Below are 26,761 nucleotides of genomic sequence, written 5' to 3' on the forward strand. Positions count from 1 at the left end.
TTCTGGTCATTTCATCCTAAAAAGGGAAGCACAGAAAGGGCACCTTTGAAAGGAAGTGATAAAGTAGTATGTGTGTTCTTCAGTTTAGGGAAAAGACAAATAAGGGGGAATATGAAAGATAGGCATTTGTGAAATTGTGTATGTGAATTCATGTGAAGCATGTAGGAAATAGTGATGGAGGATAAAGAAAACCTTTTTCCTTTGGTAAAACTAGAACTTGGATCACCCAGTGAAGCAGATTGACAATAGATTTAAATAGTAGCCTATTGGCTGGATGAGGGCATCACACCATGAATGATGGGGATATGGGTCCTCTCTGCCTGGTCCATTAACTACTCATGAATGGGTCCAGGATGAAGAAAATGTGAACATCCTTTTAAAAAATATATTTTTATCCTGCCTTTCTCCAAAAAAAGGGACCTAATATGGTTTAAATGATTAAAAACACAATATTAAAAGCTAAAAACTGTAAATGATTCAAATATAAAGAAGAATTTAAACTGTTATATTAAAATGTCAAGTAAAAGCATTACAAGAAACAGATTTAGAAGCAACATAATATAAGTCACCCTGTTTATTGTCTCCTAGACAGCTAGTCACAAAAGATAAGCCCACCTGAAGAGAAACTGGGGCTCCTGTGGGAGGGATTTCCAGTGTCTGGGAGCAGCGACAGAGGAAGGCTCTCTCTCCCTTGTCCTCACAAAACACATCTGTGAAGGCGGTGGGACTGTGAGAAAGGCCTTCCCTGATAATCTTAACACCTGGCCAGCCTCATAGAGACATGGTCCTTGAGATAGTTTGGACCCAAGCCTTTTAGGACTTTCTAGTTCAAAACCAGTACTTTAAATTGCGCCTGGAAACAGAATGGCAGCCGCTGAAGCTGCTGTAATGGGAGGGGGGGGGTCTGTGATCCCTGCAATCATCCCCAGTTGACAATCTGGCTGCAGCATTTTGGACCCACTGAAGTGTACAAGCATTTTCCAAAGGCAGGCCCAGATAAGCGTGTGATACAGTAGCCTAGCTGGGATGTCACTGGACATAATTAATTTATGGAACCCTGTACTACATGATCTAGTAATGGCATTTGCATATCTATAAGCCTTGTTGAACTTTGTTATTCTCCCAAAAGTATTGCTGTTCCTTATCTGTCCTTCACTGGATTCAGAAAACCTTTTGCCCCACGTGGAAGTGTCTGCATATTTTCCTGTGTATTTTTAAATATATGCACTTTCTATTGAGCACCTCTACTGGTTAAAGTACCTTAGTGGGTATTTTTAATATAATATACATTTTCATTATGCCTATTTTGACACATACATGGGGTTTCATGATTATTCCCCCCCCCAAAAAAAAGAAACACACATTGCAAGTGTCAGTGATATATAGATTTCAGAGGTAAGATTCCCTTCCATTCCATTGGTAATCTTTGTAGTTCTGAAATACATACTTCTACAACGAATTTATTGCCTACCCCAAGACTAGCTGGGAGTCTTCAGAAAAGTATTAGACAGATTGAATAGCTATGGTGCTTAAATAGGACTCACAAGTGAGTGCAACGTGTCTCTGAATGCTGGCTGTCCAGGCACAGAAAATGGGGCAATGTAAAAAAGCCTTTACTTTGCAATTATAGTTCTTCTGAAAATATGTGTCTGATCCTACAGAAACAGAAAAGTAAAAAGAAGACAGTAGATTAGGGAGACCTTGGTTTGATGTTACAAGTTTCCTCCTATTTATAGCCTGTGCACCTTACTCTTTGGCTGAAAAAGCAGCTATAACTCTGCTGATCATGAGAGAAATTCCAAGATCCATATCAGGAATTGTTCACATTTATGTTTGTTTGGTTAGTACAGTGGTGCCTCGCTAGACAGTTACCTCGCTAGACAGTTTTTTTCTCTAAACATTGACTTTTTGCAATCGCTATAGTGATTCGCAAAACAGTGGTTCCTATGGGGGAATTTTGCTGGACAATGTTTGGTCCCTGCTTCGCAAACTGATTTTCGCTAGATGGCAATTTTGACAGCTCCCTCCGCGCTTGCAAAACAGGTATTTTTGGGACCTAAGCTTCGCAAGACAGCGATTTAAACAGCTGATCAGTGGTTCGCAAAGCAGCTTTCCTATGGCTGATCTTTGCTAGACCACAACGATTCTTCCCCATTGGAATGTATTAAACAGGTTTCAATGCATTCCAATGGGGGAATGCTTTTCACTAGACAATGATTTCGCTAAACAGCGATTTCAGTGGAATGGATTATCATCATCTAGCGAGGCACCACTGTATAACAAAATCTTGGAACTTAGTGTGGTGTGACAGATTAGGACTCGGGAAGTGATGGATAGGACTCAGGAAGACTGAGGTTAAATCTCTACTTGGCCATGGAAACTCATTGAGGCATTGCCAGTAGAACTAGTAAAACCACTTCTTAAATACCTTAATTACCATGACAGTTTTATTAAAGTCACTATAAGTTGATTCCGGCCTGATGGCACTTAACATGTTGTCTAATGGTAAAGTTTCTCAGAGCATCTTACAGAGATCGGTAATGAATAAGACAATCCTTGCCCTCAGGTTTGTAACCCGAAAGATATAGTGAAAAATAAAAAGGAGTGAAGGGAAAAACCAAACAAATAAAATCATTGACTATTCTTACGATTGCGTAGTAGTTCTTACAACAGTGGGTTGTTTTAGGGACAATTCAGTGCAAAAAAAGGCAAAATGAAGCTGGTGTTTCAGCAGTGCAGATGGACCATCTTCATCTTGATCCCTCTGTTGCAGCCTTCATATAATGACAGTTGATGATTGTAAGAAGGAGGAGCCCAAAATAGAATTGATGGAAGAACCTTGTTTTCCTTTTTATTCCCTTTTTATTTTTTGGAAAGTTCATTTTGCAGAATTGTGAAAAGCTGGGTACTTCCATTTTGGTTTGGGTTATTATCATGTCCATGTTTTAAATCACTCTGCAACTTGCTGTAGACTGATAGGCGGTTTGAAATACTGCTTCCTAATAAAATGGCCAGATGGAACAAAAGATAGAATAGCTTCACTCTGAATAGTTGAGCAGAGGAAGACACTCTGTAACACCTCCCAAAATTCTCTCTTTTATGCAATTAATAAATATTCCTTTGCATTTGAACTCCATAGCCTGTAGCTAGGTGACTGGGTGAAAGTCTTAAAAAAACTTTTCCTTATAATTTTCAAATTGCCAGCCATGATATACATTGGAAAGTTTTGTGGTTTTTTTTGTAAATTAAAAGAGCAGGTGAAAAACATTGTAAATGAAGATAGCATGGCACTTCAAGCGCTCTACCATAGAAACAAATTGATCACTCATCATCTGCCTCTTTGCTCCCAATCTATTGACAAAAAGACATGCTCTGAGCTTCACGTAGGCCATACAAACACAATCACAGCTAGAAGTGGGGAACATTTTCACTTGGTCTGTATTTTTAAGTGACTTAACCTAATCACATGTTCCAGGCTAATGTGCAATGTGTGTCACAGTAGTCTTCAGCTTGGGAACTTCTCTAATTTTTGCAATGAATTTAGCTCAACAATTATGAATGAAAATATGTATTTTGTATATGTATATTTTGGTGGAAGGCTGTATACAAACTGGGCAGGTGAGAGGAAATTGTGCAAATAGGCATACTTCTTTTAAAAATTACAGAGTGTTTTGTAAATGGGAATGGAACGGACTTATGATGGAATTAATACATGAAAAACCCATGTATACTATATTCCAAAGTGATTCATCCATCACTAAACACTGCATATCAAGGGAGGTAAACAGCCCTATATAGAAGGGTTATATGTGATAGAATTCACATTTTGCAAGCAAAGAGTTTCAGGTTTAATCTCTGATATCAGATATGCTGGGCAACACTTTTGTCTGAAAACCTAGTGAAGCTAGTCATTATAGATAATACTGGGCAAGAAGGAACAATAATCGACTCAGCATAACATGTCTTCCTGAGTATTTACAGTGTTGACACATGCAGTTCTTATCTTTCATGTTTACCTTGGCCTCCCCACATTTTAGCAGACAGTAGCTCCTAGGAAGGTTGTGTGCTTATGATCATACCTGATTAGATTAATAGCAACTGTCTAGTACATATATCTAGTAATAGTAATGTCTAAGAACCTTGTGGTTAAAATGCATCTTCATCCAAAACTCTGCTCATGATCTGGGTTCAATCCCAGGAAGCTGGCTTGAGGTTCACTCAGCCTTCCATGCTTCCAAGTTTGGTAAATTGAGTAACCAGGTTGTGGGGGGGAATGTGTAGCCTGCATAATTAAATTGCAAACTGCCCAGAGAGTGCTTCAAGCACTATGGAGTAGCACATAAGCAGCATGTTTGCTCTTTCTTTCTTTCTTTCTTTCTTTCTTTCTTTCTTTCTTTCTTTCTTTCTTTCTTTCTTTCTTTCTTTCTTTCTTTCTTTCTTTCTTTCTTTCTTTCTTTCTTTCTTTCTTCCTTCCTTTCTTTCTTTCTTTCTTTCTTCTTTTGCTTTAGTAGTAGACCAGCAATTGTAAATAATGTTTACATTAACAATTCAATGTTAAATTTGTTATTTCCCCCAGCGAATGAAAGAAAATTCACTCATGGTTCTAAAGCTTTAAAAATGTTTTAAAAGTAACACAAACACATTTTATCTGTTTTAAAGTAAGTTTTCATGCAACGTTTTGTGTTTCCCCTCACCCATTCTAGAAGGAAGCCCCACCTACCCACCTCTCCAATCTATGCAACTGATTCTTAACTAGAGGGTCCCTTGCAATCCACATCCTCTGGACAGGTGTCCACTCAGAGGCAGCGCCCAGAGGATGCAGGGCTGGGGAAGCTTTCTTTATTAGATTCAAATAATTTAAAATGTTTTTTTTAAGTTTCAATTCTTAAAAAATTCTTGGTTTTAAGCTTGATATATGTTAATTTTTAATATAGTGTTTATATGATATTTTAAAACTTTTGATAGTTGTATAATTTTAGCTGTTGTGAACTGCCTTGGGTTCCCTATGGATGGATGGATGGATGGATGGATGGATGGATGGATGGATGGGTGGATGGGTGGGTGGGTGGGTAGGTAGGTAGATAGGTAGATAGGTAGATAGGTAGATAGGTAGATAGATAATCCTAACATTTATCACAAGCAAATTAATTTTTAGATCTAACATTTATTTGTTTATCTAACATGCCACACTCTGAAGAAAGCATTTGGGTAAAATAAACACCTTCTTTTCTCTTTTGTTTTCTAGTTCTGGCAATTTGGAAATTGGGTGGATGTGGTGATAGACGACCGCCTGCCATTTCTCAATGGGCAATATGTATTTGTCCGTCCCAGCGACCGAAATGAATTCTGGCCACCACTGCTTGAAAAGGCCTATGCCAAGTAAATATACATAGAACTTTTTCCCTTTCCAAGTTCTGTTTAATCCCTATGTCCTGTACTATGCTTCCCTGCTATGATAAGCAATTACAACGTGTATCATATAAGTGATAAATAATTGCAAAGGACATATGCAGAGCCTGAATTTCAAGTCAAAACACAAATGCTCATTTCTTTTGTTTGGGACCAATGTTTTATAGTGTCATTCCACATATGTCTACTTAAAAGTAAGCTCTACTGTCCCATTGAGTTCAGTAGGAGTCCATCATAGGTAAACAGCCATAGAACTGTTGTCTTAATAGTTGGGATTAGACATGGGGACAAATTAAAAAATGGATCACAATATTTGTCAGAAATCGCTGATTTGTTAAATATTCATCCCTTCATATTTGTGTGTTCCAGAGATCCCCAAAATATGAAGGGATGAATATTTCCCCATTTTTATTCAACCCCCCTATAGGAAGAGAAAGAAAGCTAGCCTTCCCTCTCTTCCTATGGTTTCCCATTCTGCCTACCAGCCCACCAATCAGCTGATCGGTGGGCCTATAGGTAGCCACCCATCCCCACAGCCTATCCCCACCCCCTTCCTCTTCCTAACTTAGCTGTCATCAACTTTGATGAATCATGAAGCAGGACAACTCGTCAAAATGGTGAGTTGTTGTCCCCATCTCTTGTTGGGATGCTGCACAAAACCTTGCTTTTGATTCTCTAAATAATTGGCTATTTTTTTGAATGTGCAAATACACTGATTGCTGTTTTTTCATCTTCTATTTCTTTTTTTAAAAACTTACTTTTTTCACACATATACAACAAACAGATGTGGCAATAACACATAAAGCCTTACACAGTTACCTCAATAACATTACAATTTCCCCTGGAATCACTTTTCATTTTTTTCTCACAATATTACCTCTTCATCAAATGTGTTCAAAATGTAAACATTCTGATTAGAGATGGGGACAAATATAAAATCAGATTGGTTTTTTTTTGACAAATATAGCCAATTTTTCATATATTCATTGATCGGTATTCGTCAAATTTTAAGTCCCGACGAATACGGCTTGACATATATTTCCCCATTTTTATTTGTTCCCCCATATGAAAAAAAGGCATCGTATGACTTTTCCATTCTGCCTACTGGCCTGCCAATCAGTTGATTGGTGGGCCGATAGGCAGCCACCCACCCCCACAGCCTGACCCCACCCCCTTCCTTTCTCAACCTTAGTCTCACCACCCCCACTAACACCCCCTTACTGTAATTGTTGCCTCCACAGCTGTAGAAAGGGAAACTGGCTGCCCTTTGCAAAGATGGCAGCTGTGGCTTCATTCAGGGTAGGGAAGCTGCAGATGCCATCTTTGCAAAGGGCAGCCTGGATTCCCTTAAGGCAGCAGCGGTGGGGAGTGGCAGCGGGGGTGGGTGGGGGGACAGGGGCGGTGTGTGTGTGTTTTTAGTAACCTCCCATGAATCAACAAATAAATTCATTATTCGTTGGTTTGTGGGGGCAACTTTGTGCTCCGTGAGTCATCAAAAGTTGATTACTCATGAAGTACAAAGTTGCCCCCACGAAGCAGGATGACTCACCAAAGTGGTGAGTCGTCCCCATCTCTAATCCTGATATCTACATGTACCTCTAAAGCCACCATTTGCCTCTTCCCTCACCAAAACAAAGCAGTGTTGAAGCATGACACAAAATGGCAGGTGTTAATAAGCTAATTTTAAAATGCTGATTTTTCTTGAGACTGAAATATACTTTGGATTAGAAAGAATTGTCTCAGGAGCTACTTTGCTGAATAGCATTTTAATTCTAGAAAATACCAGGTCGCAATTTTTTGAAGGTGGCAAGAGATGCTGTTCATGAGATTTTTTGCAAGGAGATTCTCCCTTGTGTATACTGTAAATTTCTTTCTTGTCAAACTAGGTTGGGAACATTATTTTAAAATACAATTAGCCAGCGATTTAATCTTCTGATTTTGTGCACTACTCAGATAGTGTACTTACTGTGGTTTTTAACAACATGTATTCTTGTTATCGGCAACCAATTCTGATTTGTCTTTTCCTCCCTCCCTCCTTCCCTCTCCCCCTTTTTTATTTTGCATTTGTGATCAAAAGTCCAAGATAAGGAAACAAGGCTTGAAAGATGCCTCCTGGTGCTACCCAGACATGCTGCTATCTGATGAACATTCAGTGACCTGAACAAAATAAAAATGAAGTAATCTAAGATTAAAGCCAACATTTTACATAGATCTGCTAGGGCTTAATTCCACTCTTTCCTGGTATGCTTACTTATCTTGGTCAGATCTCCTTCCAGCATTGGCAATTTGTTTTTAAATTCAGAACATGGTAAATGTGGAACCAAAGCTACTGTTTCAGATCTCAGAATGTGGTTTGTGATGTGCCGTTTGTGTGCAGAATTGAACAAAGCTACAAAGGCCTGCCTAGAAACACGAATGTGCATAAACTGCTCACAAAAGAGAAAGCATCCCAATCAAACTGCAACTCATTTCAAGATCATTTTAATGATATCATTTTAACTTTTATTTCATAACAACTATAGTAATGTTACAACCACAGGAGGCATACCTTTCTTTTTAAACTGAAGGGATTTTCAGAATTATTCCAAGACGTTTTGCTGCCTGAAGCAAAGGAAAAGACCCATCCATGCACCCTGGCTCCACATATAGTTGTCAGCTGGACTAGCAAATTCATTTTATTGAAAGGCTGGCTGTGGAGAAACATCTTCTGAGGTCACACTTTTATCTAGGTGGCATAAGTAATAAAGGTACACAGATCCTAGTGGCGTAGCATGGGTTGTCAGCACCTGGGGCAAGACAAGTATTACCCCCCATGTGTGGCCCATTAGCACTCCCTGAATCCCTTCCATTGGTCCAATACTGAACCCCTTAAGATCCCATGCAAAGAGGGGTGGCGGGTGGGGGAAGGCACAGAGCATAGCCACCTAGAGTGGTCAATATGACCAGATAGGCGGGGTATAAATGGAATGAATGAATGAATGAATGAATGAATGAATGAATGAGTGAATGAATAAATAAATAAATAAATAAATAAATAAATAAATAAATAAATAAATAAATAAATAAATAAATAAATAAATAAATAAATAAATAAATAAATAAAAAATAGTTGGGTGGGTGGCCATGGGCCAATAAATGGGGTGGGGCAGTGAGGTTCTTCGCCGTACAGTGAAGATGCCTTGGCAAAAACAAAGGTGCGTGCAGAATTTCCCTTCCCCCTCCCCAAGCAGCCGTTCCGTTCCCCTCTCTCTTTCTCATTCCCTCTCTCTCTCTTTTCCTTCTTTCTGTGAGAAACAAGTACTCATTTCTTCCCTAACCCTCTCCTCATTTCACGGGCAGGCATTTTTTCAGAGCTTTGGGAGGCAGAGTTTGAGAGAGCAAAAAAAAAAAAAGAGGTGGGCTTGAGGTGGGTAGGTGGGAGGGAATTGGGGTGGGTGGGATGGGATGGAAGAGAAAAAGGGAAGGGGAGAGAGAAGAAAAAGGAAGAGAAGGAGCTGCATGTCGATCTTAAAGAGGCACCATACAGATAGGAAAAAGAAAGAAAAGAAACGCAGCAGTGAAACACGTGTGCAAACACACAAGCACACACACAGACACTGTATTGGGGGGATTCCAAGCATATGCTCTCACTGGGGTGTGTACTGCCTTTGTGTGTGTTTGTGTGGTGCCTCGTTCCTGCATCTGGTGTGGAGCCTGGATGCCTGTGCAAATGCAGCAGGCTCCCTCAAGGTGTCCATGTGCCTGTGTGTGGGTGTAGAGCGTCCTCCACTTCCTTTCCACTGTGGAGTGCTCCTAAGAATTTTGTGCCCAGGGCAACCGCCTCTATGCCCCCGCCACTATGCCACTAACAGACCCTCAGAGAGCTCAGATGAGACCCAGGGCATTTTCTCATTGTGAGGCCCCCTCACTGTTTGGGAAGAGGAGCGTTTTGGAGTAAAAATATTTAGTGAATATTATTCTATTAACTTGTAGAATACATGATAGAATAATTTAAAAATGAAAGACCATGCTTTTGTAACACTTCAGGTTCTATGGGGCTGCTTGTTTACTTAGATATCTATTGATGAACCTTGCAAACACAATTTCACAAAATGAGTCTCTTTTATTTACAGTTATATAACAGACAACACAAGCAATTATAGCAACAACAAATGCTGCAATTTGCACACACAAGTCCTTGGAAAGAGCACCAACACAGAAGTTGCTTGTAGAATTGCAAAGTTGAAGTGCCCTTTGATTTCACATTCAGACAAAAATTCAAGATATCTCCATCAACTGGGTTGGGTATCCATAACATGGAAGAACTGTCTCCACATGTAGAATCTTCCAAACCCTAGAATAACGTATTAACTCTGTTGCACGTACATGAATTCACTATATGGACTCACTCTTCCAGCACAAATGTATACAAATTATACCTAGACCAAGTTGGCGAGTGCTTAACAGTCTAAGTGGCAAGAGGAGCTCTGGCCTCTTCAGCTCTTCTGCTGTTATCTGATCCAAATCTCTTACTCACAGCCCCACTCTTTCTTAGTTTACCCCTTTGGGCTGAACCAATATTTCATAGGGATTACATCCTATTGGCTGAAGTGAGTCCCATCCTGTGAAGTGAGGCCCAGATCAAATGTCCTCCTGCTCCCTTCCCATAGGACATGTGCAGAACTGCCTAGAGGAAATGGGCTAAGGAATGAAGAAAAACTTACTAAAGGAAGGATTGCCACAACTCTCATCCCAGCTCACTTCCATGGAGATGTAGTAGGGTTACATTGACATTTGATTACATAACTTTTTGGTCTGATCCAACAGGATTTTCTCTGTGTTCTTCTCAAGCAGAGCTTGGGAAATGTTACATTTAAAAGACTACAGGTCTTAGATTATCCTGCCAACATGGCCCTTATTAAACATGATAGCCCCCCCCCCAATTTTTTTTTTCCCTCAAGCTCTGATCTAAAAGAGCAATTCTACCATTTTGGCAAGACTTCAAACTGCCTCTGATTACCAGCATTAGGCAGTAACCAAACACCACAGTTAAGTTTAATGCTTCTTGTTGTGTGTTTATTATTTCCTTCCCTATCCATGCAGCTGCCTCCTGGAAAGAGGGTTCACACAACAGAAGGGTGTTGGTGGTGGGTGGTACCACTGGACTTTGAGCCTGAGGCAACAAGATCAAAACAAAAATAAATTATAGCCCTTTCATCAATATGCTTGCTTTTTAAGAAATATATACAGTATGCAAGGCCGTTCACCACAGGGAAACATTTAGTCACCTGATTTCTCACTTGCACTGTGCAGTGGTATACTGTGATACCAGTTTTGACACCTGAGCAGATGACTGTGTGAATGATTGTCTCCTTCTCTTCCTCTTTTAAAATATTCTAGGCAAGAAGTTCTTTCTGGCAGCTTTTTTTAACATGGCAAGGTAGTCAGATTTTTATATGTCCGCAATAAATCAATACTTTAAGTAGATATACTGCTTCAAAGCTCCTATCTTCATCACAAAATAGCGTTGGTCATTCCTGTTTTCCCATAAGAGTGAAGATTGAAAAATATAAAAACTGACCTTTTCCCTTGAACATACCTTCTGTTTGGATTACAACTCATTTTTCTGACAGGAAGAATTTTCAGCAGGCAGTTTTTCAATCACCCTCACTCACCCACTTTCCTATGTGCTTATTAGCATGTTGTGATAAGAAGGATGGTAACTGCCTTAGACATCTTTCCCTAATATCCACTGAGTTAGTGTCTTAAATTTCACAAGCAGTGAAATGGTCCCGTAAAAACCAGAATGGATGCATCTGTTTTTCTTTGCTTTAAAGTTCACTTAGCTCACGGTGTCCTGTTCCGTTTGTCTTAGTGTGTGAATGGTTTTTCAAAGTCTCCATAAAAATTGTGTGTATTTCTGTATGCATTTTCTAATAAATAGAATTCTGCAAGCAATTTCTCCCAATCTTTGCCTTCATTGTCTCTTTTTTCCCCCTTAATGTATTCAGCCCTTAATGTAGGCATTTCTGACAAAATTACATCACAAAGTCAGGGAAGTGCAACCCCTCCCCCCCCCAAAAAAAAAACAGAGGATAATGTGTGATAGTTCATTCATTAGTTCCAGAAGTGCAGATGAGGTCAATTTGCATTAAAATGCAAGCCTAACAAATTTCTTTCTCTTTTCTTCTGTAAGAGGGCCTTGAGCACTACACATTAAAGGCCACTTTCACAAGTGACCCTTAAGCAGATCAGGAGAATCTGCATTCCATTTTATACATCCGCAATTCGGATCTGAAATCCTGCCGTTTCTTAAATATGTAATGATCTTTTATTACTCTTCATTTTTGTGTCATTGTTTTGATTATTTTAGCTGCTTGGAATGCCTTTGACAAATGAGAGGATGGGTGAGGGACCTACAACAGTTTCTATGCATAGATGAATGAAAGAGGAAGTATTGGCATTCAAATTAAAACAGACTTTTCCCCAGTTTATAGTATATCTTAACAGTGGCCACAATTACAGTATATGAATTTTTCATGCCAGGGTAAGTCAAATAGTGTAAATCAAACTATACTGATTAAGAAGCTCAGGCTTGTATTCCTCATCATTAGCCAAGTCATACAACTGGTATGTGACAAGGAATACAACCCTTGACTTTTTAACCAATGGCAACATTATCATCATCCTCATTATCTTAGAACTGCAAAGCTGGAAGGGGCTTGCCACTGCAATTTACAGGATTTGAGTTATGCAGTATGTTTAAAATAATAAGATTCTGAGCGGTGTTTACAAATGACTCTAGTACACAGGATCACTTACCAAAACATATAATTAGATTATGTAACTTTCCATCAAGCATAGCCTTGTGGTGCAGTGGTTAAACTGCAGTATTGGAGACAAGACTCTGCTCACAACCTGGGTTCTATCCCAATGGGCTCAGGTAGCCAAGCTGAGGTTGACTCAGCCTTTCATCCTTCTGAGGTTGGTAAATTCAGTGCCCAGCTTATGGGCGGGGTGTGTGTGAAGCAATGTGTAGCTTGTATAATTAAATTGTAAAGCACCCAGAGAGTGCTTTAAGCCCTATGGGGCAATATATAAACACTTTTATACTTACGACCTATTATACAATAGAAGTGTAATACAAATGAAATCCTCGTCGTTCCAAACCCACTGGCCAGCCTTACAATCTCTTCTTTTCTTGCAGGCTGCGTGGTTCCTACTCCAATCTGCACTGGGGCTACCTTTCAGAGGCTTTAGTGGACTTCACTGGTGGAGTCCAGCTGGATTTCAACCTTCAAAGGCCCCAGATGTTTCTATATGAGATGCTGAAAACAGCTGCTGTGTCAGGCTCTGTTATGGGATGCACTACTCCTGGAGCCGTTCAGTCAAAGGTTTGTTTGTTTTTATATTACTGTAAGTTGCTGCTGAAACATCCCTCTCTCAATGTGCACTACAGGGCCACAGAATGGGAGATTTGCTGGTAGTCATAAATTACATGGGGGTTCACATGGATGGAGAAAGAACAAATTAGACTAGACTGTGCTATAATATAATATATTGACTGAAATATCATCCTTAAGCCACATAAATCTGATGACAGGAATTTTAAATTTTTTTTTTTTTTTTTTTTTTTTTTTTTGGAGTCTGAGAGGATCCTTTGCATTCCAAAGAAGTCTCTTTTGGCTGCCGGATCTGTGGGGGCAGCCTTTATTTTTCAAACATTGCCACCACTGAGAAAATAATCCCAGCAGAAGCCATTTTCAGAAATTAAGTACTTCCCCTTGTCCCGCAGCTCCGCAAGGCTTCCTCAGGGTGAAAATATCCCAAGGGAGCCTTAGAGAATTACAAAAATTTAGTTCTTGAAAAAGTCTGTGGTTGATGATGTCAGTAGCCTTATGAAGCACAATAGGATTTCAGCTAATCTAATTTGTAATTTATAATTGCATAACATAGCTGTAGCGATCTCCTCTGAAGCCCCTATTCCCCCAGGCCTTCACAAGGTTCTCACTCTTCTTCCTTCTTCGCTGCCACCAATTCTCTTCAGATTCTCTTCTCGCTCACTGAACTGCTCTCATACTCCATGCACCAGCCTTTATATCCAAACCCCTCCCCCCCTTGGTACCGCCTTCCGTCCACTCATTGGCTCCTTCTCCACTGCTCAGCTGTGATGGACAGGTGAGGGCAGGGCTGTTCGCTACAATAGCTATATTCTATCCTGTACTTCACATAGATTTTCAGAGTGATTTAACTTTGCTGAATCAAAAACGCAGAGAAGCGCAAAAAGTAGTCACGATCTTGGTAATTGCACATAGCAAGAGGGGCTGCTGTTGGATTCTATCGTTCCTGCTAAGGTTGTCAGGTCAGCAGCATCGTATTCCATATTTCAGGACCAAAAACCTTTGTAATGTCATTGAGCAGATCCTTCAGCAACAATTGCAGACTGGGATATGTGAGGCATAAATTCATCATTGTGTTGCTATAGATAATATGGGGGAAATGGTGGCTTTAAAGGCCAAACAAGACTTGCTACAAGGGTCTCTGCCTACCAGAGTCTCTTGGGAAAGATTTATAGGCTGAAAGGCACAATGCACAGTGAGAAGGAAGTAAATTATTCAAAAGAAAAACAGCATTGTTTTCTAAACCAAGAGTAAGAGCAAATCGAGATTTACGACATATTTGGGTGATCTGTTTGTATCTCAGGATGAACCCAAAACCATATCAGGGTTGGTGGCTCAACAACAGCTCATTTCCAAAACTGGAGAGCCAGAGAATGATCCCCAAATGCTGAATCTCAATGCCAAGGCCTGAGACAGGCAACCCTCCCTCCCAGCTTCTCTGGTTAACATGGAGGTTTTTGCAGTGGCCCAACCCAAGATCTCTGAGTGACCCTACAATGCCCCGGATACTGACTGAAAGATAACTTTGCCTTTGAGCACACTGAACTCATGTCCCTTCCACTTCTTGAAGTATGTTGCTTATTAGTTATTCAGTTACATGTATAACCTGCTATCCTGAGGGGCACATAAGATCACAGCCATTTCCACTTTGAATCCAAACAATGAAGGGCTTCAGAAATCAAAGCAAGCCTTCTGAAGTAGGCCAAGAGAATGTGTGGGCATCCCCCCCCCCCAAGTAGTGAAGATCAGAATATTAGAAAGGTTGAAGTATTGGTGGTAGGTGGATTATTTGGAATGAGGATTGTCCTCTGAAAGACGGGGTTTGTCATTTAGAGATGCTTCTTTGACAGGGGTACGCTCTTACTCATGTAGTTTACGATGCACTTTTGTTAGATGGCAATGGTGACAAGGAGCACTTTTTTCCAGCATCAGCTGCTTCACATCTATGATCTTTCTCAACAAATGCAGAACATGCCACAGTCATTCAAATACTAGTTACCTACAGATTACTGCTGGAAAATGATTACAGTGAAAACCCTGCCCTTGCAATTTGTCTAGAAAATGCAATCAATGCATATTAGATTGCTAGACCTGGCATAATTGAATTGCACTGGCTACTGGTTTGTTTCCCAAATACAATTCAGAGCACTGATGTCCTTTCAAGTCTTTAATGAATTCGGACTTGGCTAAATAAGATTCTCCATTGTGTGAATGGGGCCACCACAATCCATTTTGCTACCTGAGGCAAGACCCAAGATGGTGTCCGTCTCATTCTAATTCCCAAACTCAATGGTGCTGGCAGCTGAACTTAGCAGTCACACAGCATCCTCCACTAGTCCCAGAGGCAGCAGCATAGCTTAGAAAGTTCAGGGCAAGTTTCATGGCACATAGCTCTCTCCGCCAACATATCTCTTCTCCTTGAATCCGCCATCAGAGACAACCATTCTGCATATTTAATGGAGGGACAGCCTGCCTGTGCAAGGAGGTTAGCAGCTCTGATGACTAGAGTCCTCCCTGGGTTGGAGACCAGTTTTTGCCCCTGGTACTGTACTTGTGAGATGGCAAAAAAGTCTTACTAACCCTTCAGATACATGGTGGCGCTGCGGGCTAAACCGCAGAAGCCTGTGCTGCAGGGTCAGAAGACCAAGCAGTTGTAAGATCGAATCCACATGACGGAGTGAGTGCCCGTCGCTTGTCCCAGCTCCCGCCAACCTAGTGGTTCGAAAGCATGCAAATGCAAGTAGATAAATAGGGACCACCTCGGTGGGAAGGTAACAGCGTTCCGTGTCTAAGTCGCACTGGCCATGTGACCACGGAAGATTGTCTTTGGACAAAACGCTGGCTCTATGGCTTGGAAATGGGGATGAGCACCGCCCCCTAGAGTCGAACACGACTGGACAAAAATTGTCAAGGGGAACCTTTACCTTTACCTTTTAACCCTTCAGATGGGAAGTTATTCATTTAAATGTTGCTGACTTTGTTTGCCAACTTGATTTTCTTCTCTGGAAAATAGATGGGATAAAAGCTTTTCAGAGAGACAGATAACACCTTTTTGCAGTCAGCCAAGAATCTCATCCACCTTCAGGCTACAGCAAATATCAAACTCATTGAACAATTTGACTCAAAGACAGCTCAAATTCAATATTCAGTTGGATGCAAGCATCCTAACCTCCATGGATCTTCAGGCTTCAGTGCTGTCCTTATGCTCCAAGTGAAGTGTCACATAACCTTTCCAAATCAATCTGGAAGCTAGGGAGTATGTTTCTCCTCCTCCACCACCAGAACTTTGGAGGTGGACATGGGACATTAACTCACTGGTCAGAATGTTGCTTTTCTTCTGTTCTGGTGCTGCTATCAGATGGCTCCAAAAACCTTCACAGATTTCTAGCTGAGAACTCTCACAGACACATAGAAACAAGAAAATAGGTGTATATTAGCATCCTCAGGCATATGCTGGATTTGTGCCCACTCCCTGACAACATTCTACCTACAGAAGTCAAATGGTCTAGCAGTTGACAATGGTGTTGAGGCTGGTTGCCTGGAACATTCACCCCTGTCCTCTTCTATACCGAAAAGAACACCAAATAGTATGTCACTGCCTCTGTCACATCATCCAGCTTCTTCTGTCTGAAGTTTAGATTGCTGTCCTCTGCAAGGTTTTAGAATGTGGGCCTGAAATCTCAGGGAATGGAGAGGTTGACAACCTGGCAAACCTAGATTTTGGGGTTTATTCTCATGGCTTTGGGACATGCTTAAGTATATCTGTAGCTCAGCTCCTGCCATTATAAATGGTCATTTTCCCTCCCTCATACCAAACAAAGCACACAATGGTTTGATCAAATGTAAATGTATTTTGAAAGTGCTTTTACAGAAGCTAATATCATTCTTTCTCTATGCAGAATTCTCCTACTAACGTGGTGTTGGAGAATGGAATTGTCCAAGGTCATGCTTACACCATCGTATGGGCCACGGAGGTAAAAAAAGAAAAGAGTTTTTGTTCTTTCTTTTTTATATATAATCTTTTTCTATCCTAATCAGCAGCTGGCCTGCTGCTCTCTTTCTCTATTTTCATAGATTCATTGCTTTTAGGACCCGAAGGTAACATAGTGCTGATCTAATCTAGGTTTTCCTGCATCACTGAGAACACATAATTTAATTCCTGCCTTCCTAAAATGTCTGAAACTCAGGCATTTTGTAGAGAAGCAAAAGGATGATGAAGTTAGCAAGGTGGCACTCTCAGCTAGTTGTTTCTAAGTGAAGTATCGGGAAATATTAAGAGCGATGAAAATCTGACATCATAATTTACACTCAATAGTTCGGTCCACGTTGCTGAAGAAGATAACTCACTGGGAGAAAAGAGGCAGTCATGTTTTAAGAGACCAAAACAAATTAACTGAATGGAGACTTCTGTAGGATTGGCATGTGGAATGAATTTAATTCAGAAGTATAAAGTCCTGATTCAGCATCAAAACTGATCACATTAAATATAAGGAGGACAGAGATGGGAAGCACTGCTTTTTGGGATTATAGTTCCCAGATTATCCCAGTTAGCATAGGTACTGGTCATACTGGGTTCAGATATTATGGGAGTTCTAATCCAAAAGGAAGGAAGGAAGGAAGGAAGGAAGGAAGGAAGGAAGGAAGGAAGGAAGGAAGGAAGGAAGGAAGGAAGGAAGGAAGGAAGGAAGGGTTTTCTTCTTCCCAAGGGTGCCTATAGGCGTTTTTGGGATATTTCTCAGCATAAGAAGGTGTTGGGACTTGGTTTTCAACTAGCAGAGTTCATGGTTGTCATGTAAGTAATGATTTTGAGATATTAGAGGTGACTTTATGAAACAGAATGGGTCAACGCATTTGGGAAAGGAAGAAGAAGAACCTGTCAAGAGGACACAGCTGCTGTGACACAACTCACAAGCCCTACTAACCAAAAAACAAGAAAGACCTATCTGACAATGAAAAAGTCTCACAAGATTTGCTGAAAAAGGCAAGACAGAATCCCCATTCAGATCCTCATTTGCTGATGCAAATTTACATCCTACTAGAGCAGAATGGGCAAAATATTGCCCTCCGGATATTGTTGGACTGGAAATCCCAACATCCTTCACCATTGGCTATGCCTACTTGGGTCGATGCAAGCTGCAGTCCAACAACATCTTGAGTGTGTTGCTTCTCTCAATGCTAGATTAAATACTTCACTACCACATGTATGTGGGTTTGGGGTGCATTCATGTCCATGTATTGTAGATTGTCAGCTTGTAGCCAACATGATAAGCACCTGCTGTTGCCAGGACATAAAAGCCCTAGCAGCAAAGGACAGTAAAAGAGGCTACATATTTTCACCCCTCTTTTCATCACAAAAGCTCAGCCATAACAGCGACTTTTATTCCTAGAACAAGACTGACTTAGAAAGCCATATTGTGAAATCTAGTTGTGAGGCCCCCAGGTGGGAGTGAGCTTCACTTATTACTTGGAGTCAAGTGTTGAAGACAGAACTTCGGGGAAGAGGGTCACCTTTTTTTTCCCGGAGTACATGTCCCAGATTACCTGGTGGCTTTGACTGATTTTGAGCTTCGGGGGCCATAGTCTGTATTGAGCAGGGGGTTGGATTTGATGGCCTTATAGGCCCCATCCAACTTCACTATTCCATGATTCTACGATAGTTGAATAAATATCTTGAGTTCTGCTTATAACTCCTAGGGCACTGAGTGAGTATTCAATGAGGCTACACAGGGCAGTGATACCTCCCTGTTGACCCTAGCTCTGATGTCACACAGTGACTTCCCCTAGTCATGACCTGATGTCTATATGGACATACTTTGCTGCCCAGAGTAGACCTTTGGTCTAGATGGGCGGGTAGAAGTCCAATAAAATAAATAAATGTTTGTTTTTTGCTTTATTTTCTTAATGGTCTAATAAAGGTATCACCTGTTCCTGCATTTGTATTGTTTTGAACACCATGCAACCTTTTTATGGACATATAACTTTCCCTGGTTCTCTGACTGAATAGTCTTTTAGCCCAGAAGCCCGCATAAAGACAGCAGTATTTTTTGCTCTGCTATAAATCATGCTGAAGACATGGACTATGGCAGGTAAGCGTAAGGGGAACTGTATGACCTTAGGGTGGAGCCAGCCGCAATATCCTGGTGCCCTTTGGTCACATAAGCATTTGAAGTGTGAATGATGCTAAGACAGCATTCACATCGTGCGCCACAGGCAACAGCTGAGGGTGAGGACCATAGGAGTTGAGAAAGAACCCAGCATTGTTCACATGTGCACTAGCTTTCCTAGAAGCAATTGTTTCCTCCTTAACATGGCAACTTCTTTTTAATAGTAGTAAACTATCCATGACTCAAAATGTTCTTTGTTTGAAGTGAGGGTCAGTAGGATTGTATTTACCACAAAGAAGGATAAAGCTTCATGAAGTGAGCAATACAGACAGCTGCACAGAAAGATGGTGGCTATAATATGCAACATAAGCTTAAGGTGCCAGTTACTGCTGTGTACACTGAAGTGCAGGGTTAAGAGTTCAGAAATGGATGGAGTTGTTTTCTTTAGCCAGGAAACCTATCCTACTCTTGCTCACATATTAATATCATCTTCTGAAGGAAAGAAATAAGACAGCAATCAGAAAAGAAAGCATAGGATTTACTGCGGTAAAGTGGTTTTGCTTTCAGAGCGAGAGTGGGAGCATTCATTCTTCCAGAACTATCACTTATGATGCTCCTATCCACAATGGCCAAAGGAAAAAAAAAAGGCCAGGGAGGACAATGACCTTCACTAATCCTCCAGCATTTATTCTTTCAGCAGCACCAAAATGTCTCACTAATATAGGATATACACTAGCGAACCAAAGCACTCCACAAATAGAGGTCTTTGTGGCAGAAATCCACCTTATCATTCAAACAGAAAGCAAGGCCATTGCTCCTACAGTACAATGGATTGTGATCTCAAAACCAGGGCTGGCCCAGCTGTTGCCTTAGGCAATGGAAAACTGGGCAATCTAGGAAATTGAAATAGCAGCTTCATTGCTCCAGCACTAGGAACCCAGCAGCGACCCAAGAGTGCCAGGTACTGATGTAGGGTATGTCTCTTGGATCCTTAAGCTAAATATGCCTCAGATCCTACACAACCACCTAGAGTGGTCTTAAGTGACTAGATGGGCGGGATATTAAATAAATAAATAAATAAATAAATAAATGAATGAATGAATGAATGAATGAATGAATGAATGAATGAATGAATGAATGAATAAATAAATAAATAAATAAATAAATAAATAAATAAATAAATAAATAAACAAACCTCTGTATAGCAGTGGTTCCCAATTTTGGGTAATCCAGATATTGGACTGCCATCCCCAGCAGTTGTCACCACCAGCTGTGGTGGCCGGGTTCTGGGGAGTTGCAGTCCAAGAACACCTTGGTTACCCGAGATTGGGAAACACTCCTGTAGAGCATAATGTGAAGTAATGGCAGTGAATCTCAAACAGAATTCAGAAATACCACTTTGTTGGACTAAAAATGTACCCATGCTTGTTGGAGGATTCTGGGAATTTTAAGTCTAAACTTGTAATTTCTCGAGGCTTGGGTACCAAAGTATTCAGCATCATGTGTGAGAGAACTGGGAATCAGTGTATGTGAATGTTCCCTTTGCATTTGCACAGACCACTGCCTGGAAGTCATAAGAATTAAACCCATGCTGTGCAGAACGTAAGATTAAATAGACTATGACGTTCGTGCAGTATTAAGATTTAATGTATTCCCTTTTAAATGTTAAGACCCTTATTATTGTCAAGACTTTTGGTTAAGCAATTAACATTTGAAGAAGCAAACACTTTAACCATTAACTAGATATGCTAGTGCAGAGGGATGTGTAGTCTGCCCAAAGCTGTCAAAATCAAATTCCCATTAGCCCCAGCCAGCAGGGCAAATGGTGAGAGATGATGGCAGATGTCACTGAGCAACCGGTAGAGAGTTGTAACCTCCCTACAGAGGGAAGAGTATTGTCTGAAATCATCTGACAGTGGCTTCTCTTGATGCAGGTACAGACATGAGGATTGCCTGCCCAGTTCTAAAGGCAAAATGATTTAAGAGTTGGGCTCACATGCCTGAAAGGCCTAATTTTTTTTCTGTGGATGAAATCTCTTTTTTTCCAGCTCCAATCTCCTCCTGTAAATATGCTCCATCGGGTCTACCCAGCCTTCTGGAGCAGGGGAGTTGCAGGGAAGAGTGGCGATCATCCTCTTCTCTGTTCTGATCCTTTCCACTGACAGGAGCCATCCTGCCACTCATCAGGAGAGGTTAAATGGATGCAGCCCTGTGTGATCTGCTTTGTATCCCAAACTGCACAGAGAAAAATTTGCATGACTTGGTCTGTAAGTGGATATGCCTTGCAGCCATTTCTAAGCACATAAAGCTGCAGAAAGTTCGCCATGACTCTACATAGCCAACTTCACACAGTTATCTCCATCCAAACTCATCACAAGATAAAATTATGTTTTCCAACTTCAGGATGGAGTGGGAGAGAAAACTGCATGTGTGAAAAGGGCCAAAGAAAGGAGAAAAAATATGGAATGTTTTGTTTACTCCATACAATGCACTGCAATCTTAGCCTGTTGTTCTTCCTAGAATATACAAGTCTTCCTTTATTTTCTTTAAAAGGCAGATAGATTTCATAAAATTGCTAGGTCTTATGATTATGAATTGCTCTACTTCCTTAGGTTTCAGGTGGATAAACAAACCACAGGGAAAACAGTGCTGCAGGGAGAGAATTCCTTTTGTGTTTGGTATGGTATAAAAAACTTGGTGCCCATCTCCCAGCTGGCAGTAAGGTGAAACTTGCCCCCTGCTTGAGTACCCTAAAATGGGGTTTCCCCCCTTGTCTCTGGGTTGTTGCATCACCTGTTAGCTGGGTTTTATCCAGATTTTGGAGCAGTTTACCTGCATTTCCTTTGTACCTGTTCTTACAGTTGGGTGGGTAAGAAGTAATTCTGGCCTTACTCCCAAGCTCTTGCTTGCTCTGCTGCTGGAACATCAATGGGGACAATTCTACTCTCAGTTGTTTGCCCTGAAGTCTCAGGGCAAAGGATGCTGCTGGATGTCCAGTGACATAATTAACTGTGAGATTTTGTAATGACCCTAAAAATACAGGAATCAGGATTGTCTCCAGAAGAAAACATAATCTCCAAACAAATACAGAAGGAGTAAGACTATAAATACCAAGCTGCACACAGGATCCAGAAGGCAATGATTACATTCCAAGCTGACAACCCTCTAAGATTTATGGTCTCACTGCTAGAGGGAGTCTAATGTTCTCAGTTTATTCACAAATGGACGCAAAGGAAACAGTACCTCCCGAAAGAAGCTATTACAGTACAGTTTGTGTGTATTGATGTTGCTTTCCTCCCATGTGGAATGAGCAACCTAAGTGAACATCTTAATCCCTTGCTGGTGTGTATATGGATTCTGCAAGGCATGAAGAAAATGGCTGAGCTTTCACAAATATGGCTATATCTGTTCTAAGCACACAAAAACAGTGAGTCCATTGTGATGCTGCTGCTGTTGATGATGAGGAGGAGGACGAGGAGGAAGAGGAGGAAGAGGAGGACGAAGAGCAAGAGGTGGAAAAATCTGAGAATCCTCCAAATAGTGTGCCCAGTGGCCATGCTGGCTGGGGCAATTCTGGGGATTGTCCAAAATTTTTTGTTGTTGTTGTTAACCGCGTGATAAATTAATGAAATATAGTGTGTCTGTCCCGGTTTCCATTTTTGTCATAAGCTTTTTGGCTACACTGCCACTGTTATTAGAAGCTCCAGGACATTTTGTTATTTTGTTTCCTTATTTAACCAGGCATATTTTAAAAGCATTCTTTTTTTTCCTACTCTTTTCCCCAGCCAATCTAATTGGCTGCCACCTTGAACCATGGTAGGAATCTGCCAATTTTGTTCTGTCTTATTTCCTCATTCTCCCCATTTTGCTTTGTCCCATTTCTGCATTGGTTTACATTTTTAAGTAATGCATGAAAATCCTTGCACATTTACAGTGTATGGTCATGTGTCTCAGTATACATATTTATATGTACATGTTTTCCTAATGCACACATTTTGGTAAGCAATTCCTCGATCCAATGCATTTAAACACTACATAAGCTGATATATTAGTTTTTCTCATGGGAGTTGGACTCGATGGCCTTATAGGCACTTCCAACTCTATTATTCTATGATTCTACTATTTGGGCACATTTTCTCCATACAGACTGAGTTTTGTATGCATTTTAACTGAAAAACTGCATTGTAAGATTCAGAAACATGCATCCACCTGTGTTTTCGCTCATGCATTGAAAGCAGGGAATGTGAATTAGATTTGCTCTCATAAAAACTGAAAGTAGGATGTAAGAATTAAGTTGGTTCTGATTCTAAACAAATTCATCTCCAGTTCCTACTGCACACTCAGGCTGTTTATATAAGCATTGTGGGAGATGGGATTTAAGTAAACCTGGCATATGAACGACCATATCCATTGTAGACAGTCAAATTAATCCTAACTTTTACTTTGTAGGATTAAAAAAACTTAATCCCCCAAAGCATAACCACCAATGCATCTACAATTTCTTTATTCCAATGTACAACCCAGACCAGCAAGGCTGTGATCGTGTCTTTTTCTTTCCTTCTTCTGAACAGGTTCCCTACAGGAATGAAAAGAAATACATAATCAGACTTTGGAATCCTTATGGTGACACAGAATGGAAAGGCGCTTGGAGCGATGGGTATAACATGAAATATTTTATCTCATAAAGAGGACGAATCTTTTGGGGCTGGGTGGCTTGAAAACATTGATTCAAGAGCCAATTTATAGGGAGTTCAGAACAACCCTTGACAGGAACAAATCAGACAATCAGTAACAAGCATTTCTTCCTTATATATTACTTTGTATCCAAAATTACATTGCTACATTGATCCTCCCTCAGAGTAGGTTAGAGGTTTCACTTCCTTTATCCTTTGTCCACAAACAATTACAATGATTAATAAGAATAAATAATAAAGAACAGGCTACGAACAGATCAGACTAGTAGCCTTGCTTGCTTGCTTGCTTGCTTGCTTGCTTGTTTGCTTGCTTGCTTGCTTGCTTGCTTGCTTGCTTGCTTGCTTGCCTTCCTTCCTTCCTTCCTTCCTTCCTTCCTTCCTTCCTTCCTTCCTTCCTTCCTTCCTTCCTTCCTAGGTCTTAGCATCAGTTTTTGGCCTACAGCTCAGATCCAGCTCACTTGGTCAGTGGATTGCCTAGGTGGATTCAAGTACAGCATCAGCAGCTGATAGTCTGAAAAGATTTCCTTTACCCCCAGATTTTGGGGAGAAGCCCTCTCTTTGCTTGGACCTTCTTCAGGATGCTCATAGGACACTTATGCTTGCATTTGTCCAAATTTTGTCATGCAGTTCTCTAATAAAAAATGCAGTGAAATATGCACACAATTTGAAAAGAATATACAGAAATACATTATAACCAATAAAAATGCTTCTTAAATGTATACAGTATTTGTTGATATGTGTCTGTATACTGTAGACTTTCAGGGCTTATTTGGAGGCCCTCCTATGAAAATGGTCAGATGGCTGGTTACAAAAGACAAGGCCTTCTTAGTTACGGTGTCCTGTTTGTGTAATTTCCTATGTAAGGAACCCTGTTTCCTCTTCTTCCTCCTCCTCTTCCTCCTCTTCCTCCTCCTCCTGCCCTTGGACATAGGATGTCATCATGGCTATGACATGGCATTAGATGTACCAGTTCTTAACAATGATGTTCTGCTACATACAGTGAGCCATTACATTCTCCTCTCTGCACTTCTTTGCCCACTTAATTGAAAAATATGCATTTTTCATTTCACATTGCACGACTGAAGTATTCTTTGTTCCTGTTATGTGCCATCAAGTCACTTCCAACTTTTGTCAACCCTAATTGGGTTTTCAAGGATCAGTTATTTCATTTTTTTGCTGCTTTTGTTACTTTTTGATAGTTTGTTTAATTTGACACAAACTACAACAGTGATAGGTTGAATTTATGTCTACTCTGGGATTGGTTTTGACAGATCTTGCACTGTTCTAGTAGCTCTGTTTAATATATATATGGACCCCAGTTTGTAATAGTAGCACTTACATAGTTTGTTACTATACAGTATCTACAATTCCATAATAGTGCTATATATCATTATTGCCAAACAAGACTGATTATGCCCAGAGTCTATCTGTATCTGGCTGGATCCTATTGGACTTCCCTTACTTTAAGGATCTGAATACTCATCCTTTTAATTTCTTTCACTATACTGTGGATTTTTCCTGCCTGATATATCCTTTGAAATGGAGCAAACAATAATGGAAACAATTTACTTTTAAAAATATCTTTCCTAGATCAGGTTAAGTGTTACTGATGCCTAAATAAGGATGGAAGAGAAGTTTAACAATATTAAAAGGAGTTGATATAGTAGTAAGAAAATCAATGTTTTTAATACTATATGTGGACTTGTCCTGTTTTACAGCTCAATGGAGTGGGATTACGTCCCAAAATCATACAAGGAAAAACTCTATGAGAATAGGCTGGACGGTGAATTCTGGTATGGTCACTATTATAGAATTTGAAATTATATTAAAATAGTCCTCCAGAATGCTTGGCTTAAATAAATTAAATAATTCTTTCTCCACTTTATGGCATTAATATGTTCATCTGTGTTTGAATGTGCTAGTTATCCACCAATGATCTTTCCAAAAAAATTTTAAGTCATCCCCTCCTTAAGATTTATTTCTGTTGCCCCAAAGAACTATGAACAACTCTTAATGAGCATTGACTGACCATCATCATGCCAAAACACTTACTATTCCATTCCATTCCATAGTCCCCTCCTTCCTATGTTTGTGTAACTGTTTCTGTACTCGGGCAAAATGGTGGATCTCTAGTGGACTAGAGTTCACAAAAGCTTATGCCAATCAGAACTTCACATGCCAAAAGAACCCTGTGGGGTTGGGTTTGTTTTATTTTGTTTTTTGTGGCATCAGATTAACATGGGTTCCCCACTATAAAATTCTTTTTCCCCCCCAAAGGCATTCAAGCCTCAGGTATAGAAACAGGGCATGGAAGAATTTTATACAGCTCCATTTTGGAAGAGACTCTAATAACATTTGCAAATTTCTCATTGAAACTGATAATGCAAGTTTAAAAAGTCAAATGTGGAAGACAGCAAAACTGACTGCTTTGTCCATTCTTACATAGAAACTATGCACAGATACTCATTTATTGTTTCTAAGTGATTCCCCCCTCCTTTTTTTTTTGCAAAATCAGAGGCAAAAGTACAGTATGTTACTTCACTATTGCAAAGTAGTGAGGGATAATTTCACTCCTTTTACAAGTAACCAAAACTTAGTAGTTACTTTTATATTTGTGTGTGAGAGGGGTTGCCTCACTAAATGGTTACCTCAAAGCTGGCTCGTGTCTTTGTATTCTCACTCTTGTGATTGAAGAAGTGGGCTTGTTATCATTTAAGATGGCACAGTGCCTTTTTTAAATGTTTGTTTTATTTTGTTTTTCTTGTTGATCTATTTTTAAAAGTAAAATGTCAAGTTCTGGGTTGCAGTCCTGTGAAAACTTCACTATGAAAATGATTGCAAGCCTGTGCTTCATTGGCCATGAGCAGCTACCAGTAGTCTTTTCAACACATTTTGATAGAATCTTAAGCCTTAATCAACACTCACAAAATGGGTTAAAATCATGTTACCCTCAAGCCCTCTGTCCTCACATGGAGGATGACAGTCTGATGTTGAAGACCCTAAAAAAGTCAGAACTCCAAGTCAGATGGGGAAACTGAAAAATCAGGATTTCCAATCGTACGGGGAAACAGTGGTTCTTAGACTTTGTTCCCTCAGATGTTTTTGACCACAGTTTCTTTCCAGAAGCACTGGCCAATATTTCCCAGTCATTTAGATGATCAAAAACTGAGATCTA

At 40.2% G+C, this 26,761-nt stretch overlaps 1 protein-coding gene across 1 annotated transcript in view; it reads left to right on the top strand.

Annotated features, from left to right (window-relative positions):
- The window catches only part of CAPN13 (calpain 13), a 109,542-nt gene that overhangs the window by 31,332 nt on the left and 51,449 nt on the right, over positions 1-26,761 (top strand). The window contains exons 4-9 of the mRNA XM_078382916.1: positions 5,246-5,379; positions 12,596-12,804; positions 13,622-13,689; positions 16,688-16,762; positions 23,464-23,549; positions 25,305-25,379. Of these exons, the coding sequence (XP_078239042.1) occupies positions 5,246-5,379; positions 12,596-12,804; positions 13,622-13,689; positions 16,688-16,762; positions 23,464-23,549; positions 25,305-25,379 (647 nt within the window). The remainder of the gene's footprint in view (positions 1-5,245; positions 5,380-12,595; positions 12,805-13,621; positions 13,690-16,687; positions 16,763-23,463; positions 23,550-25,304; positions 25,380-26,761) is intronic.

Source organism: Pogona vitticeps, chromosome 1, assembly GCF_051106095.1.
Source record: "Pogona vitticeps strain Pit_001003342236 chromosome 1, PviZW2.1, whole genome shotgun sequence".
Lineage (NCBI taxonomy): Eukaryota > Metazoa > Chordata > Lepidosauria > Squamata > Agamidae > Pogona > Pogona vitticeps.